We start from the raw sequence: 16253 nt of genomic DNA, 5'->3' as shown, positions 1-16253 counted from the left end.
GGGTTTTTAATGCAAGAGTTTCCACTGCTAGAACTCAACATCCTCTCTTCCCACTCCCCAGATATCTTTGTGCCAGATCAGCCTCTATGGCTGGTAAGCAAAGCACCATCACACCCAGACATTTGTCCCTGAGATCATGAGCCAGTGGCAGCACTAACACCCACCTGGGCTTGCTGGCCACAAAACACAATTTATTCTGCAGTTCTGCCACTCTCACAATGGGGATTATTTGCAATGCAAGCCATTAGCAAAAGAAATTTACTTCTAATACTACAGCCCATTAAGTGACACATAATTCAATAATGTGTTACAACAGAATTATCTTTAAAACACAAAGTAAGGTCCCTGCAGGAACAAAACAACAGCTATCTTTGATATCGCAATTATTAGAGACCTGCTAAAATATCTTTGTAGTTAGGTGAAGAAACATAAAATGACTATTTAGAACAGAAATTTCCTGGGAAATAAAAGTTTAAAAAATTAAAATGAAGTCAAAACTTCCAAGTAAAGGGCTAATTTAATATGTCTGCAATGTGCAAGATAATATTCCTATTAGGAAAGTCAATGGGAGAAAAAAAAATTACATTTTATAACCACAGCCAAATAACAAAGCAACAATTAAAGATTGTTATGGAGATTGCTAGGCAAAGGAGCTGACTGCTAAGACAAATTTCAGTTGTATAGTGTGCCTAAGGGCAAAATTCCAGCCCACAGAATTTACACCCAAATTGGGCGTGAAGGGAAAAACAGCCACCTGCATCCACGATGGAGATGGAGATAGGATCCCTGGCAGCCAGCTCCTCAGCCTGGGGCAGCCAAAACTCCCAGGCTGGCACCCAGCACTCCCCCAGCTCCACACTCACCTCTCCTTCCTGCTCACAAGCTGCCTCTGAGCCAGCTGGGATCACATCCTGCCCACACCAGGGCATCAGCTGCCATTTGTCACCTTTCCCTGGAAAAGCTCCCCACCCCTTCCCCCTCAGTGCTCTCCTGCTGTGGGAACAAGGCAGGGGATGGGGCACTGAGCCCCAGAAAGCACAAAAGGTGAGATGAGACAAAGAGTCACAGTAGCCATCTGGTTACTAAATATTATATTGTTTTATTACACATTTTTGTTGACATGTAAAAAAAATGAGGGAAATAGATAAAGGAAGAAATTGGGGGGGGAGAGAGAAAGAGAGAGAAATAGTCTCAGATTTCCTGAGTTCAAAACATTGAATACACTTCCTCCAAGGAAAGCCAAAGTCTGCAACCAGGGCACAGATACAAACTCACCAGTGATAAAGCTCAGGAGCAAAAGCAGCTATTGTGACAAAGGGTACAGGACAGGAGGGGCCCCCACTGGAGCACAGATTCAAACTGTGGCCCCAGCCCTCTGGGCATCCTCTGTGCATCTCCAGGAGTCTGGCACTGATGTGACAGACACAGGACAGTGATGGAATAAATACCATAGCTGCAAATGAAATAGTGATTTTGTCCAGGTGGGTGCAAGAGCACATGGCACAAGTAGGGTTATGACACAAGAGTCAGAAGGAAAGGAAAAAAGTGAGGCTACATTTAAAGCTCAGAATGTGATCACTCTCCATTTTTCATCACTGGAAAAGAAATGCATCTTTTCAAAGACACGTGGCCAAACCATGGGAGTCAGGAGAATGAGGATTTCTTTCAAAATATCACGGCCTTTCAAAGCCCAAGGATGGGACAGACAATGCAAAAAGGGAATAAGGCAGGAAAAATGCAGGTGAGTTGCCCAACCACTTGCCATGGGTGAGTGGAGGGAGGGCACCTGGTGCTCCTGGGATGAAATTAGGGAAGAGGAGTGACCCCAAGCTATCAAAAGTTGGGACACTGGACTCCAGCAAAGCCACATGAAGATTGACTGGTCCTGGAGGAGTGAGCACAAACTCCCCCAAAGCAGGAGACACAAGAAGGTATCAGGAGAAGTGAGCAGAACAGTGAATTCTCTGTAAACCCAGACTTGAGTAAGGAATTGTACAAAAAGCAGAAGTGACATCAGAGTTTACTAACAATTAGATAAGCACAGGCATATACAGGCAATGCACAGAATGACCCAGACAGATCAAATTAGCAGCTGATACACCCACCATGACTATTCTTAGTACTGTAGGAAGGAAATTGTTTATCTCTTTATAAAGATCTTGATCTGTTTGCATTCCTTACCCCCCCAACCAACATCTGTTGCTTTTTCTAGCAAAGAGATCACGTTACAAACTTTAAAACTATACACTGTGCATTGAAACTGAATGTATACATTACAGAACCTGGGGGGGAAAAGGACAATCATTTCTCAGGTTCAACAGCAACAGAATGAAAACATCAGACCCCAAACATATCAGGCTGAAGCTGCAGAGAAAAAGACTTGCATTACACAGTTCTAAGTCTCTTCAACAACAGGAATATATTTAACTTTTTACAAGATTTAAGGTTGATGATTCTGTAGGGGATTTGGTTTTGCTTTAACAAAACATGTTCTGCATCTCTCTGCATGTTGGTGATGCCCTTAGAAGCAGACAGGAATGATATCATTTCATGAGGTACCTTACACAGAAAGCAGGATACAAAGACAACAAGAAAACACTGAAATTCCTCAAAAAAATGCCCCACCTGGGAATAGCTTTCTATTTATGCTCTTCCACTGCTTTTCCCAAACACGACTCTTAACACAAAGATTTAATGTTAATGCAACTTAACAAAGACAGCACAATAAGCAGCAGTGTCTGCCCAGAGCTCTTCCCAGCTACCTCATCCAGGGAGATACCAGGGACACCTCAGAGGTTCTTGCCTTCATCCCCTGATGCTCTCAGCTGCCTTGGAACAGAGCCAGCACTCAGCACCTTGCTGATGAAGAAGTCGTAGAACCAGAGGGGGAAGCAGCAGAAGATGCAGAGGGGCACATAGGCCCCCTTGCCAGGGGTGTAGAGGCCCTGGGGTCTCCTGGCCAGCAGAGCATGCAGGACAGAGCCCAGCACTGGGGACAGGTCGGGGGCACAGTGGGAGGGCAGGTGGAGGAGGTAATTCCTCAGCCCCAGGAGATATTCCTCGCCATAGGCCTGCCTGGTGTCTGCAGGGAGGTTCTCCAGCAGCTCCTTCTCCTGCTTGTCCCACTGCTCTGCTGTGCCTTCGATACCTGCAGTGGCAACATCACAGGGCAGCAAGTGGGTTTGGGGCTGGATTTAAAGAAATAAATCTCTAATTAACAGTCAGAGTTGATCTGAACTGGGGCAGTGAAGAACAAACACCACAGCTGGTCAGCTGCCAGCGCTTTTAGCTGGAAGAGGAGGAACAGCACGAGTGCTTTGTGCTACACAAAAAGCACAAAGTTCATGCCCCATTTGGCTCCTGCTCTACCTAAAAATGCTCTCTCACAGCCAAATCAGCAGTTTTTCTTTCCCCCTCCTCCCACTTTGCCATTCTGTCCCGATTCATTTTGTGGAGGTTTCCAATCAGCATTTATCATGAACAACTGAGGACAGGCAAACTAAGATGAACAGGATTCACTTGGGTTGGCCAAGTGCTCAGCTGCCCTTTCACAGGAGACATTAGTATTTCAATAACTAGTTTCCTGAAGGATTAGCATTCTATTAGGACAGATTTGGAACCGTAATTTAATCTATTTGTCCACCCCATCTGCATAATGTAGGAATGAAAGCAGGGGCTTCTCCAATGCAATTATTGCCTAACTACAAAAAATTAAGCATTGCAAATAAAGAAAAATCTTAAAAAAATATTTAAATCTCAAATCCCAGGACTCAATTTTACCCATAAACCTCAGAACAGCTAAGCAGGGCCCTGAAGGTGAAGGCTCAGGCAGGTTCCACTGACCACACAAAGCTGTCAGAGCCCAGAGCCCCCCAGGGCCCCTTCCCAGGGGGGGAAGCATGCAGGGAAGTAGCATTTTATGGAAAAGACCAACTTGATTTACACTGACATAAAAAATGCTCTGGGCAGGCATGGGGTGCAGTGAGGGCATGTGCAATAGGAAATGAGTCTGGAACCTGGACAGGCTCTGCAAAAAGTGCTCAGTTGAGGGAGGAGGAGAATTTGGAACAGAAAGAGCAGGAGCACATGGGGAAGGAGTGGAGAGGAAAGGCCAGAGGATATTGACAGCAAGCAAGCAGAATGACAGGTCTAGCTGCAGATGGTGCCATGCAAGAGAGAGCAACCCAATAAAGAGAGTTCTGCTATTGAGGAAGGGAGGAGTGATGGGGGACCTGGAGCTCCCAAGCAGGACAAGGGAGCCATAACCCTCAAACTGGGCACACAGTGCTGCTCCATTCATCAGCTCCAGCAAAGCTGGGGCAAAGGGAAGGCACCAACTGCCTGAGTGCTGCCCAGTCTCAAAGCAAAGACAGCTCAGCCTAGGAGAGGGGAGGCAGGCAGTGTGCAGAGCTGGAGGGAACATCTATCACAAAAACCACTGAACTTATTTCCATAACCCACAGAAAGAATGGGAAAAAACACCCAACCCCTGAGAATCACTCAGGGCTCTGTTTGAGGCTGCTGAACTACAGGGAAAGAGGAGAGGCAGAAGGAACAACCCGAAATGTCAAGCACCAACCTGTTCTGAAGCCTGATGGATGAATTGCCATGACTTTAATGCCCCATTTGGAAAGCTCTTGCCTCATTACTCCAGAAAACATGGACAGAGCTGCTTTGGATGCCCCATATGCAGCATACCTCGGTAGTGGAATGCCTCCTGCAGGAGCAATAGAAACCTGATAAACCTCGACAGTGGCTCTTCCCAGCCTTTATTTTCATGATTTAGAAGGGAGATTATAGCACAACCAAAATTATGCCTCTGTCCCTGAGGTTAAAGACAAGCCAGTGAGGGAATCACTTCTTGCTAGAGGTTAAAAAAGAGTGAAAGTTGTAAATGAACAGTTGCTTACAGCAGTTATGCTCAGTAACACCTGGTAAGACACCTTGTAGGGCAGGAAAAATAAATTGGACTGCATTTAAGGGTAAAAACTGTTGAAAGTTATGACTGTTGATTTGAGAAACACAATGATTTAGTTCATATAAATAGTGAAGTAGTAGTTTTGTACTCCTGTTCTTGTCACTGTAACACAAATTTCAAGCCCCTACAATAAACCACAGTCAGAACAGGGTAAGTAATCTTAATTCTAGCTTCATAAAGCCAACTTTCTTTCCTGTTCTTTCCAGAAAGGCCAGAGAAATAATAATGCAAGAGTGAGGAAAACCTAAAGCTGGAATCACACCCCATGAGTGACTGGACTCCCTGAGAGTTCCCAGCAGAGAAGCAGATCCCCTGCCTGTAGTTACACCCATCTTTTTTAATTCCAGAAACATTTGTGCAGATGGGAAAGCTAAGAGAACATCCAGTACATTTACAAAAACAAGCTTCCAGGAAACAGTATCTTCCAAATGTAGAGATTTCCTCTGTCCCAAAAACTGGCAGGTTGTCACTTCTTCCATGCTAGAAAAATACAAACATGCTTTGATTTGAGCATCTTCTTCAGCCCTCCCACTTCCCCCACAAGGCTGGTGTTAGCACCACACAGGTTTAGGATCACCACAGGCTGTGCTGAGAGCAGGGAGGAGGGAACAGAATGGGCAATCCTTTCCTTGAGGCACATCCCTTCTTCTCCTGCCTGCATGGGCAGCTGGGCACATCCTGCCCCTGTCTCACGTGCTACACACTCATCTCAATGGGCCTGAGGATCTAAAGGAAAATACCTCAGATACAGGGGGATTTTCAGGTAAGCCACTGGTGCTATTGGGTTTGTACTGGGCTGACCAAGGTATGACAGGAGCTGTTTACACAGAGCCATTCCCTTGAAGAAATCAGGCCAATTAGATGTTAATTATTCTTCTGTATGCATCTGAACAAGCTGGATTGGTTTGAGCCAATTGAATCACATACTTTTCCCTCTGAGGTCAGGCTAACCTGAGCCCAGTTAAATGAGCCCTACACAGACAGGAATAGATCCAGCACAATGAGACCTCACTAACTCCTCCACTAATGTTTTACCAAAGGACCCCCAGACCCTGAGCTGAGAGGAAACTCTTCACCCAAACCAGCCTGAGTGCAGCAACATCTCTGCAGACAGCTGGAGTTTAGGCAGGGTCACTATCAGCTCCTGTAAGAGCACACTACTCAGCACAGGGATAAATGCATTTATTCCTTCAGGGCACTTCAGGGATTCTCACAAGGAATTAAGGCACCTGCCCCAAAACACCCACAGTGAGAGCTTCCCTTGGTGCACAGGGGAAACTGGGCTCTGGCCTCAGAGCAGCAGCAGAAAGGTTCTGATAACTCAGTCCTGACTTCTCAGTGTCATCAATAAACCATGAACACAGACATGCAAATACAGAGCATATCTGGGATTACAGAGAGAAAACAGCTCCAGAGCCAGACTGCAGCCACATCCTCTGCATGGGGGAACACAGGTAACACCTACACAAGTCACCCCAGCAATGCAGCAGGATGCAGGGGGACTCCAGCTATGCAGAAGGGCACAGGAAAATGTGGGGAGCACATGACCCAGCAAATCCCTAGGAGCTCTTAGTCCAAAATACTTTCCAGCAGCATGACCTCCTGCTTCTAGCAGGTCTCATTTTCAAAGGAGCATTCTTGTTTCTCAGCTGTTGGCTACCAGATACTGCATTACTGGATTACATTAGTTCCTACATCTTAGCATCTCAGCTGTTCTCCTGGAATAGAAGGTCATGTTATAAAAACATGCACATATATAAATCTATATATATAAGTTTATGGGGAAAGAAATGAAAAGCATATGTTAAAATCCAAAATGTTTTTAAATTTTTTTTCATGGCAAAATACCACTTTGCTAATAAGTTAGGCCTAAGTATTTCTAAGACATCCAAAATATTTTTAGAGAAATATAGACACAAAGCTCCCCAGTTATCAGCAGATATCACAAACTAAGGTGGTCACAAACTTCTGCCTGAACATGTTATAGAAATTCCTGTGATGTACCAGTCATCTTTATGGAAGCTCACAAAGGTATCTCTCATGGCATCTAGAGCACAAGATCTGAATTTTACTGGGTTGTGGTTTTTTTTTTTTTGTCACCGCTTATTTTTAGCCACATTAAGCTCTTCTTTAAAGGCTGTTTTCAGAGAGTAGTGTCCCAAACTAAAGAAAACTCTGGATTTATCACCTTAACATTTATTCCCTGTGTGTACTGACAACTCTGACTGACAGACACCTTCCCTGGCATGTGCTCCAGGACTTTATTTGGTGCTTTAGCCCCCTCACCTGCCATGCTGGACATGTTCACCAGCCTCCCCTGCGATTTCCGCAGCAACGGCAAGAAGGTCTTGGACACCTCCACAGCCCCAAAGAAATTCACCTCCATGCAGTGCCTGTAGGTGCTCATGGGGAGCAGCTCCCCATCAGCAGGGAAGCCCAGGATTCCTGCGTTGTTCACGACACCCCAGAGTCCTGGGAAGAGGAGAAAGCACAAGGCTGCAGCACACCAGGAAAAGAACTCCATAAGGATTACACCAGAGAGCTGGATGGTGACTCCAGGCCAAAACAGAGATGATCTGCAGCTGCAGAGGCACATTCCCCACTCCTTGGCCATTCACTACCATCTTCCCATATCCCAGCAAACAGAAATCATGATGGAAATGCCCTGACTGCCCCAGACTTCACCCTGGAAATGTCCCATACACGTAAGCCGTGGTGCAGCCAACGGCGAAGAGATGCACCTGCTAAGCTGCTACATCAGGGCTTCCATTGTAAAGGGAGGAGAAAACAGCTGTACCTGCATTTTGCACCTTCCCTGAGACTGTCAGATAGGCCTCCTTGACCTGAGAGGTGTTGGTGATATCCAGCTGCAGGACAGAGAGTCTCTGGGAACAGGAGCGCCGCAGCTCCTCCGCTCCAGGGCCATCCTTGTTCAAAACCCCAGCAAACACAACAAAACCCAGGCTGTCCAGGTGTTTAGCCAGGGCATGTCCAATCCCAGTGTCACTTCCTGAAAGCATCAAAAAAACTTGGAAAGTACATCTGTCCTACACCATCCTTAAAAAAATAAATAAATAAAATAAATACACACATTGGAAAGCCATGCAAATATAAACAGAAATATGATGACAAAGTCCCTGAAATACATATGTCAGTACAAAGAAAGGTTCAGATCTGAAGTTTGAGGAGCTGGACCTTTAAATGTTCCTCAGAAATTGACAGGCCATGTTCTCCTGACTCAGAGCTGGTGGACTCAGCTCACCCTCAACCACGGACAGATTCTCTGACTTAATACATAGAGAAGAAATAAAGCCCTACTTTGTTTCTATAGAAATATTCAGACCGCTGAAACCTGATACCAAAAGTGTGTAAGAGAAAAAAACAAACAGCAAAAAACCCACCACACTAATGTTTTAATTTGAAATCTCCAATAGGCAAAGCAATCACAGGGCTTTCAGACTCAAATTCTTGGATTCTATTTCTACCTTCCAAAAAGTAGCATTATTTCAGTCACACATCTACCACAGAAGATCCCTCAGATAAGCACTTTTTATTGCAGACTGTAACCAAGCCAAAACTAAGCAACTGTTGCTTTCCCTGCAAAGCATTCCAATGCTTTCAGAACCTAAGAAAGCTTCCAAATTACATTTCTTGCTAAGTCAGCTATTGAATTCATGCAAACTTGCATCAGAGTTTCTCTTATCCTCTCTATCCTCCTCCAAACTTATTCCCAAACTTTGTCTATATAAAGGAATGACCTAGCAGCTGCAGGAAGCACTGTTAGAGCAAACAAACAATGGCCTTTGGGATCACAATTGTGTAGTTCTTCCCATCAAGTACCAGTGAGGGATATTTAACACATAATTTGATTCATGAGTCTCTCCCTGTGACATGAGTATTTTGCTGCTGCTATAGAATAAAAGACAGAATGGTTTGGGCTGGAAAGGACCTGGAAGATCATCTCATTCCAACTCCCTGCCATGGGCAGGGACACCTTCCACTATCCCAGGGTGCTCCAAGCCCCATCCCACCTGGCCTTGGACATTTCCAGGGATCCAGGGGCAGCCACAGCTTCTTTGGGCACCCTGTGCCAGGGCCTGCCCACCCTCACAGGGAAGAATTTCTTCCTAGTATCTGATCCAAACCTGGTCTTTCAGTTTGGAGCCATCCCCCCTTGTCCTGTCACTTCCTGCCCTTGTCACCAGCTCTCTTGGAGACCCTTTAGGCACTGCAAGGGCCCCCAGGGTCTCCCCAGAGCCATCCCAGCTCTCTACATCTGTACTCCCAGGAGAGGTGTTCCAAGTCCTCTGATCATTTCTGTAGCCTTGTCTGGACTCACTTCAGCAGGTCCATGTCAGAACCCCCCCTCCCCCTGCTGCCCACAGGTTTTTGGAAGGAGCCCAGGACACAGTTGGATGTTTGGGCTGACACAGTGCTGGGTCACATTCAGCATCTCATCAACCAACACCCCCAAGTATTATCAGTTAATTTTAAATGTTTTCTCTCCATTTTTAAAAATTCTGATTTCCATTCTTCCCACCTGTAGTGCACTTACTCCATAAGGAAAGAAACACATCAGCCATGTCCCCACCAAGCCCCCCAGTGAAGTGACACAGGCAGTGACAGGGAAGGAGCTCAGAGGGGCTGTGCTTCAGGAGCTTTGCAGAGGACAAGATTAGGAGGAAAATTAGGAGTTTAATAAATTAATACAGTTTTTACAGTGTAAAGCATCAGCCTGTTCCACAACACTGCACCAGATCCCCCACTGTAACTGCAGCAGAGAAAGCTCCTGGGTGCTGCTGTGCACTGGGATCCAGCATCTCCTGCCAGAACAATTTACTACATCAATGTTCAGTTCCCAAACCCTGGAAATCTGAATGTGAGACAAAGGACTGGAATTCCTGCCAGATATTTTACTATTTTCTTGTTTCTGGAAGAGCTGCAAGACTCCTTTACTTAACCCTACTATAAACTTCTGAAAGTTAGTCTGTCATTTTGGCACACCAAGAACAATGTCAGAGTTATTCACAGCTCTGCTCCTGCATTCAAAATATGTTGTCAATAGCATTAGACTGCCAAAGAGACTCATCATAAGCATGCTAGAGCCTCTTTTCTGGATTTTTGTCTTCTAACTGGGGCTTTAGTCCTGACTGGTGAAAAATATTAATTCCAGGTGGCTCGAAGAAAACAAGTACCTAAATGTCTGGATAAATCAGTGCATCTCGAAAACATAGAAAATAATTACTCATGCTCTACTTAATTCCTAGGAAGAAAAAAATCAGCTTTTTTGGCATTTTTGAAGTCTGAAACTTGCTGAAGATGCACCAGAACACTACAAATATGACACAAAGCTTCTCCAGTCCTGACCTGACTGAATAAACCTGCATTCTTTGAATTCCCTGGAGAGACATGAAGAAGCCTGCAAATATCCCAGACACGACAGATTTCTAAGTTTGGGGGTGGGGTCACTTTCCTTCTTTTTCTTTTAGTGAAAAACCCCACTTTTAGATCAAATCCTTCCTCTTTCACCATTCCCAGAGAGTACACAGCCACAGCTACATCTTTCCTAAGTTTTATGATGCAGCTTTAACTTGAAAATGGGCAGAATAAAATGCAACTTGAACTTGGGATGGGCACAGCAATTCCAAGAAAGCAATAAAAGTTGTTTTGATCATTGCCTAATGCTGGGTTTGTTCCTGTTTTCATATTCCAAAACAAATATGATTCAGGTTTCAGACCTTTTATTGAAGTCCAGAGAAGCTTTACTCTTCCAACTCCTAGAATTCAGAGTCTCCATAGGGAAAAAAAAAAAAAAAAGATAATTCCCTCCTAATCACACTCTTGCTTCTATGCCAAAAATAATTTGTGGGTTATGAAAAGCCTTATTTTAAGGCAAGCAGTCACTACTGACTGTGACTGACCCTTTACTGAGAATTGACAATTATCTCATGCTGAACACACACCAAATCACACCCCAAGAATGGAAAGACCAAATTAACTGGAGAAACTCATCCCAACACACACAGACTAACCAGGGACAGAATTTCACAGCTCCTGTTACTTCAGATCTTGGAAATAATTTAATTTTTAGGGAAGGTGGCTGTTGCATTTACCACTAAAGTGTTTGCATGCCAGGGGCTTCTGTTTAAGGGTACTGGAGCTCCTGCTCCCAGCAAGAGGGTCCACAGCAGAGCTGCAGCAATGGTTTGAGCCTGCTCACATGCCCACAGTCATCCATGGGAAAAAGCCTTTTGGACACTGGGGACAGTTTTTCCCTCATCCTGGTATTCCAGTGAACTGCTGGCTTAAAGCAATAATGCAGAGCAGCAGTGGTACAAGGAACATCCAAAGAGGAGCAGAACAGCACGTGACAGGATCCAGGGAGAGCAGCAGAGCTTGCTCCAGCCCCTGGCCAAAGGCTCTCAAGAATACCTGGCAGCTGCTCAGGACACAGCCACATTTCTGTGGGGCTGAAAGGCAGAGGGGAAAAAGAATAATAATCAAAATCACCACTTTGCACCAAGTGCCTGCCTGAGGTCTTGTCTAAACTGGAGAAAATGACACCAAAATCTACTTAGAGGCACCTTGCACCTGCAAATGAACAGGGACACACATCCTGTAGTTGGTACGGAGCAATCAGAGCAATTTAACCAAAATACAGGTGGAGTAAAACTTCTCTTTCAGTTGATGGAGGGTTTGATGGACTGCATAGGACTCCAATAAAGACAAAGAAGAGTCTCCTCAAATTAATCAGCTGTCAGAGATGTCCAGACTTGCGTTTCTTCAGGACTGTTGCAGCACAGGTACAAGGAAAGCACATTCCCTGACTGGACTATACCCAAATCTTCCTAACTCCCTTCTACTGCCCTAATTCAGATTCCTGAGCAGATAAGCTCCCAGAGAGTGCTTTTTCCTGAAGATTTACAGTCTTACAAAGAGCAAGGAGATGCCCAAGTGCAAGCACATCCCCAGAGTTTGCAGGGGTGGGAAAGGATTGCTCCCTATTGCCCACACCAGTATCCATCCTCATCTGACACACCTGCAGGGAGAAACCCAGCTGGCAGATGAACTGCAAGGGGAGCACTTGCTGCTGATCTTGTCCTCTCTCAACTTTTATATCTAATCCTTAAAGCTTGCTAGGCAAATCTAAATTATTTCCAGGTGTCCCTATAAAACAAAATGAAATTCTGCTAGAAATTGCTACATATAAACCAAAGCAAGTGATTTCAGCATTCCAGAGGGGGAAAAAACACAGAAAATAAAACAAACCCCAGCAAATTAAGAGTGCAAAAAGCAGTCAGCAGGCACTCCAGTTTTAAGGTTTGATTAACACAAATAAGCAACATCTAAACAAACAGCACCTAAAGTTTTAGAGGAAACAGGAGAAAAGCCATAAAACTACAAAAATGCCATCCCTGCAAAATAAAAGTGGGTTTTGAGTAGATCAGAGAGGTGATAGAGACTGAATTAATTAGCTCTGAACTTTCTCTGCTAGTGAATTACTCCCTCCTAAACGATTTCACAGAGGGTTTCAAAGAGATGGCACCAAACCACAGCATTGAAATATGTGCATGACAGACACAGTGTGCAGGATGTACACACACACCCCCAAAAGAAACTGCACATCCAGAACCAGCACAATTAATTCAAGTAAACAAAAGCAATGAATGACTGTAGTGTTCTGAGGGCTCCCAGGAATTACTGTCTCTCCTAAAAAATTAAACCATCATAAGTATTCTTCTGCTTCTTGCACCAGTTAATTTCACAAGTATGTCTAAAAAGCTACTTGTAAAGATTAAATGAGACACTAAAAAATAATAGCATCTATTAAGATGCTTTCCTACTTAATTTCAGAGCACTTATTTACCTGGAAAAAACCATCTCTGCCGAAGCAAATAAAACAAGCAGAGAAAGATAAAAAGACAAAAGGAGCTCTCACAAGCATGCACTAACCCGAGGACAAGAAGTTTTCCAGCCCACTTGTGAGAAAAGGCAGGTTTTGTTCATTTCTGTGCCCTGGCAGCACCTTACCTGTGATGAGCACGGCTCTGTCAGCCACGGGCAGCAGGTCCCTGTCCCCCAGGCACACGGAGCACACCAGGCACATGGCCACAAACACCCCCAGCCCCTGGCCAGCCCCCAGCGTGGCCACACACAGCAAGGCAGGCAGGAGGCTGCAGAGCAGCACCTTTGCTTTGTCCAGCAGGCTCCTCTGGGCCATGGTGACCCCAAAAAGCCTGGTGGCACCTGCACAGAGCCACCCAAGGGGGCTGCTGGCTGCAGCATCCATCAGCAGGGGGGAGCAGGCAGCACTCACCCCACTGCTGGCTGGGTGGAAGCAGGTATTGCTAAATGCAGTGTGTGTTATATAGGAGCAGGGGGTGGGGCAGAGAAAGGGGACTCTGTTTAAAGGTTTGACATAATCTCACTTACCCTTGGCATCAGCAAGGAGCAGGAGCCTTCCTTTCCTTACCTTTCATTCTTTCTGCCTGACAGCTCCACCTTCTGAACAATGTGCTGGCTGGATAATGATTGACAACACCAGGAATGGACATGATGTAGCAAGCACTGGCTCCAGGAAAAGATTAACTGCTATTTCTTTTTTTTATATCTTTAAAGTACACTTTCCTCGACAGTGAGAAAAGGAGCAGTTTCTTTTACAAGGAATAGCTGGGCTTTCCTGCTTAAAAAACTTCGGGTGTAGTTTCAGTGGAACTGGTTTTTGATGGGCAGTGACAAAAATGAGTCAGGCCAGGGTTATTTAATGTCTGGAACACAAACTGTCTTGGGCTTTATCACGTATGGATAACCCTCCTCTTTCAACAAAAAGCCCCAAATTACCTTCTCTGCTTCAGTGCCCACCTTTGCCTATTTACCTACTCCAATTCAGCAAATACCTACAGTGAATTGACATTCAGGGGGTGCTGGGAGCAGATGACTGCTGGTGTGCCATGAGGGCACTTTATTAGGTGAACAAATGTAGTCTCAGACTGAGACTGAGTCTTCTGCTAATCTCCAGTGATGACATTCACCTTGGTTTTGGCAGGAATCACTGGCTTGATAGCCACAGCAAGTTGTGGGGGGGGAAGTAATCAATTAAACATATTAGCATATTTAATCTTGTTTAAAAATCCCTGGTGAGTGATTTGAGAGACAAGCCTTCCACAGACCCAGCTAACATGATGTAGCTGGTTTGCTAAGACAATGTGGTGCTGATCTATCTGATTTCAGACACAAAAAATTGAAGTGCCTGGTGCAAACCTGACATGAAACAGAGCACATTCCCATTCCATCATGCCTTTGGGGCTTTAAGGGATTACAAGTCTGTTGAATATACACTTTTCCAGCCAGTGAAAATGTTTACATACCTCTGCAGGTAGTTTACATCAGAGATGTAGTCACTTTCTTAAAGGAACATCACCCTCAAGGTCTGGCCATCATTCATTGCTCTTGTGAACACTCATCCACCCATCCTCCCACCAGTGCACAAAAGGAAAAATATTTCCACTTCTCTTTGCCATTTGCTTCTGCTTTTATTAGCATGCTGCTCTTGAGGTCAGCTATACCTTGCTATCCATTAAGGAATCTTCTTAAATATTTTCCTGGAGAATTTTGCTCTCTCCATTATTGGTCATTGTCACAAGATTTAGATGATCACAAACATGCTGGCATTCAGAGCATGAGCTCTCACACTTGAGGGTGCAGAGGGATGGAGCTTTTCCATAGTGTGATGAGGGGCAGAAGTGATCACCTCCAGCCTGATGTTTGCCCTGGCTCCCCTCAGCCTGCAGGGGATGAGGCAGAGCTGGGCAAGGGGCCACGCTGGGGTGGCCACCATGCCTGGTAGCTGCAGAGCAAGCTCCATCAGATTCCCCCTCTGCTCCAGTCTCCCCTGCCACAGCCCCCACTGAAATGTGGTTTGTGCTGTGCACAGCCCCTCCCTCAGAGCCAGCTGGCAGGGTGGGGAATATTTGGAAAGCTGAGGGTGCCACATGCATTCCTTATACACCCAGCCACTGTGGTGCATGGACACACCTGTCTGCACCCACACCTCTGCAGAACAGCTGGTTTGGCAGGACTGATTGTGTCTGAATCAATGCTCAGTTTATCATTTTGAAATAAACACAACCACTGAAGGCTTCCTTTAATGAGAAGGTGACCATGTGTTCACCCAGGTGGGTGAATGAAATTCCATGTCAATGTGTAGATCATACACAGCAGAAAGGAGGTTATGATCTAAAACTGGCTGAAAAATGCTAGCATGGAGTACCCACTTCACAAAGCCTCTGCACTTCTCTGACACCAGCAATGACAGATTGCTGCTTGAGGATTTTTCAGCACAATTTTGCCACAAGGTAACTTTTATCATCCTGTGCCAACTACTCATCTTGAAAAAACACCTACTTTTCTCATTACACTTTTGAGATGTCTCCAGCTCTAAAAGCTGTACAGTAATCCAGGACTGCCCTTGAGTTTGCATTATTTCCTATTTCTCTCTGCCATGCTTACTCATGCTATGAATATACACCATTATCTCACCTTCTTATAGCTTCCTGAAAAAAGGAAGGCTCCTCCAAATTGTCAGGATTTTGCATCACCATGACATCTGTGTTCCAACAAGAAGGGATTTAAGTTAATTGATGTGGGGCTAAGCTCACCCTACCCTTGCCAGGACAGTTCTTTCTTCCAGGAGAAGAAGGATGGCTTTTCAGAGCCACCTCACAATAACTCAGTGCTCTGTCCTTTTATTCCAGGGCAAGCACAGAGTCTGCACTAAAGCCTGGACCCAGATTCCAGAGTCAGTCCATGCCAGTGGCAGACAGCAGCAGAGAAATATCCTGAGCATCCTCCTGGCAGCTGGGCCATTGCTGGCCCTCACTGAGCACTCTGCCCCTGATGTTTCTCCTGGGGACTTTGCAGAAGTCACATGTGCCCTGCCATCTAAATCTCTTCATGGTCCGTGGTGACTCTGGACAATCAATTATTCAATGGCAAAAGAAGATGGCTTTCCTGGAGAGCAATCACTCCATGGTAATCAGCAACATGAACAGCCAGTCTCTAAAAATTCAGCTTGCCTTCCTTCAAACCCTACACTGACAGCACCTTCCACCTGCTGCAGTATCCCTGCAGAACACAGTCCCCAGGACACAGCAAGGACACCCCTCCACTGTGTGGGATCTTTATCACAGACATCAAATTGTTGACTCCACACTCCCATTCTGGAGGCTAAATCACTTCTTCACAGACATTCACTTACATCCTCCCCATTTCTTGA

The 16253-nt window shown here is 45.3% G+C and overlaps 1 protein-coding gene across 1 annotated transcript; it reads right to left on the bottom strand.

Moving 5' to 3' along the window:
• Nucleotides 1-1079: 1079 nt before the first annotated feature.
• Nucleotides 1080-13329, bottom strand: HSD17B2 (hydroxysteroid 17-beta dehydrogenase 2). The gene is made up of 5 exons (XM_059857421.1): nucleotides 13010-13329; nucleotides 7776-7988; nucleotides 7265-7450; nucleotides 4580-4717; nucleotides 1080-3148 (listed from the first exon to the last, which is right to left on the bottom strand). Exons 1-5 carry the CDS (start codon nucleotides 13266-13268, stop codon nucleotides 2790-2792), a joined length of 1155 nt encoding a protein of 384 aa, XP_059713404.1. The 5' UTR covers nucleotides 13269-13329; the 3' UTR covers nucleotides 1080-2789.
• Between the last annotated feature and the right edge of the window lie 2924 nt (nucleotides 13330-16253).

This window comes from Haemorhous mexicanus, chromosome 12 (genome assembly GCF_027477595.1).
Source record: "Haemorhous mexicanus isolate bHaeMex1 chromosome 12, bHaeMex1.pri, whole genome shotgun sequence".
Classification (NCBI taxonomy): Eukaryota; Metazoa; Chordata; class Aves; order Passeriformes; family Fringillidae; genus Haemorhous; species Haemorhous mexicanus.
Note: the sequence above shows the minus strand (reverse complement) of the source record. Positions and strands in the feature narration are given on the sequence as shown.

Bases quoted from the DNA above. Each gene is read 5' to 3' on its own strand.
- HSD17B2 (XM_059857421.1), bottom strand. From the start codon at position 13,268: ATGGATGCTGCAGCCAGCAGCCCCCTTGGGTGGCTCTGTGCAGGTGCC. The intron at 7,989-13,009 runs GTAAGGTGCTGC...TGATGCTTTCAG, and splicing joins CAGAGCCGTGCTCATCACAG to GAAGTGACACTGGGATTGGA. The intron at 4,718-7,264 runs GTGAGGGGGCTA...TTGCTCCTGCAG, and splicing joins GAACATGTCCAGCATGGCAG to GAGGCATTCCACTACCGAGG.